The 1,569-nt window shown below is 55.4% G+C and overlaps 1 protein-coding gene across 1 annotated transcript in view; it reads right to left on the reverse strand.

Moving 5' to 3' along the window:
* Window positions 1-635: 635 nt before the first annotated feature.
* Window positions 636-1,569, reverse strand: part of PIWIL2 (piwi like RNA-mediated gene silencing 2) — an 11,419-nt gene continuing 10,485 nt past the window's right edge. The window contains exon 20 of the mRNA XM_057384581.1: window positions 636-1,422. Within this exon, the coding sequence (XP_057240564.1) occupies window positions 1,266-1,422 (157 nt within the window). The 3' untranslated portion in view covers window positions 636-1,265. The remainder of the gene's footprint in view (window positions 1,423-1,569) is intronic.

Here is a 1,569-nt window from a genome sequence, read left to right on the forward strand (position 1 = left end):
GCTCCGAACACTCACCCCAGAAATCCCCCCGAGGATATTGGGACCCCATGGAACCCCTCAAACACCCACCCCAGAACCACAGGGACCCCACAGATACCCCAATACCCACCCCAGAACCACAGGGACCCCACAGATCCCCCAACACCCACCCCAGGGGCACCACATGGACCTACCCAACCCCCTTTGGGGTCACAGGGCACCCCAAAAACCCTCCCCAAGCACCCCTGGGAGCACAGAGCCCCCTCTCAACCCCTTCCCGAGGGGGCACAACCCCATGGAACCCCTGGAAAAGCTTGGGGGGCACCAACCCTGGCACCCAGAACCATCCTGGCTCCTGTCCCTGTGCCCAAGGAGCCACCAAGGACAAGGACAAGGCAGAGCTGGGAATAAAAACTGCTCAGGGAGGATCAGGCAGGCCAGGGGGACCCCAAAACCCCCATCCCAGCACCCCCAGGGCCAAATTTTGTTCCCAAATCCCATTCCAGGCTGGGCCACGGCTGCCAAAGTCCGGCAGGATTGGCAAATAAAGCGGGATCAATGATTAACCCGGGGCTCGGGGTGACAGCTCGGCTGTGACCCCCCCTCAACTCCACCCTGGGACCCCCAAAATGAGGGGCACGAACCCCCCGTTCTGAGAGGGAGCAAGAATTTTATTGGAACAAACCAAAAAAACACTGGTTACAGCAGAAAAAATGAGGGAATTCCAACTTCCCTYGAATAAGGCACGAAAAAAGCACCTGAAATAGGTGAAACTTCCAACCTTTCCCTGGGGTAACGACCTGAATCCGTAAAGAATTCTCCTTGGAAAACCAGTGACTCCTCAAGGACGGGAGAACCGGCCAAACTGGAGCTGCTGTGTTCAACAGCAGCTCGAAAAATCCCAGGAAAAAAAAAAAAAAACAACTTTAAACCTCCACAGCGATGGAAAAATGGGGAGAAAAACCTCCAAAATTTTTGGAGCTGTTGGGACAGCAGCACCTTTGGGGTTCGTTAACTCAAATCTTTTAATGGGAAAGCAGCAGGGATATTCCTTTGGAGAGAATTCCCAAGAACCCACAGCTCTGGGATGGTGCCACGATCCCAAAAATCCTCTAAACCCAACAAACAAAACAACAAACCAACAGCGAGACGGGGAATTGAGGAAAATCCCCGTGATTTTGCTGGCAGGGGAGCAAACTCAGCAAAATCCCCGTGGTGGGGAGCAGAATTTCGGGCATTCCCAGTGCAATTCTGGTTTTCCCAGTGCAATCCCAGGTCCTGGAAGGTTAAAGGAAGAAGAGCTGCTCGCAGAGGTGGGCGCTGGGCTCGTGGTGCAGGACCTGACCCACCAGGAATGCCAATTTGTGGGCGTATTTGCAGGGAGCGGGCACCCGCACGGTGCCGGGCCAGTTCCAGTACATGTGGCACAGCTTGAAGGTCAGCCTGGGCACGGGGAGGGATTTGGGGTTAGGGATTGCTGGGAAATGGGGATGGATCTGTCTGGAATGGTCCTACAGGTGTGCTGCTTCCAAAGGTTGGGATCCGCCCCGGCCACGCCCTCCCAGTTTGMCCAGTGTGAGCAGCGGGTTC

Source organism: Malurus melanocephalus, unplaced genomic scaffold (assembly GCF_030028575.1).
Source record: "Malurus melanocephalus ecotype Western Australia unplaced genomic scaffold, MMel_1.1 scaffold_722, whole genome shotgun sequence".
Lineage (NCBI taxonomy): Eukaryota > Metazoa > Chordata > Aves > Passeriformes > Maluridae > Malurus > Malurus melanocephalus.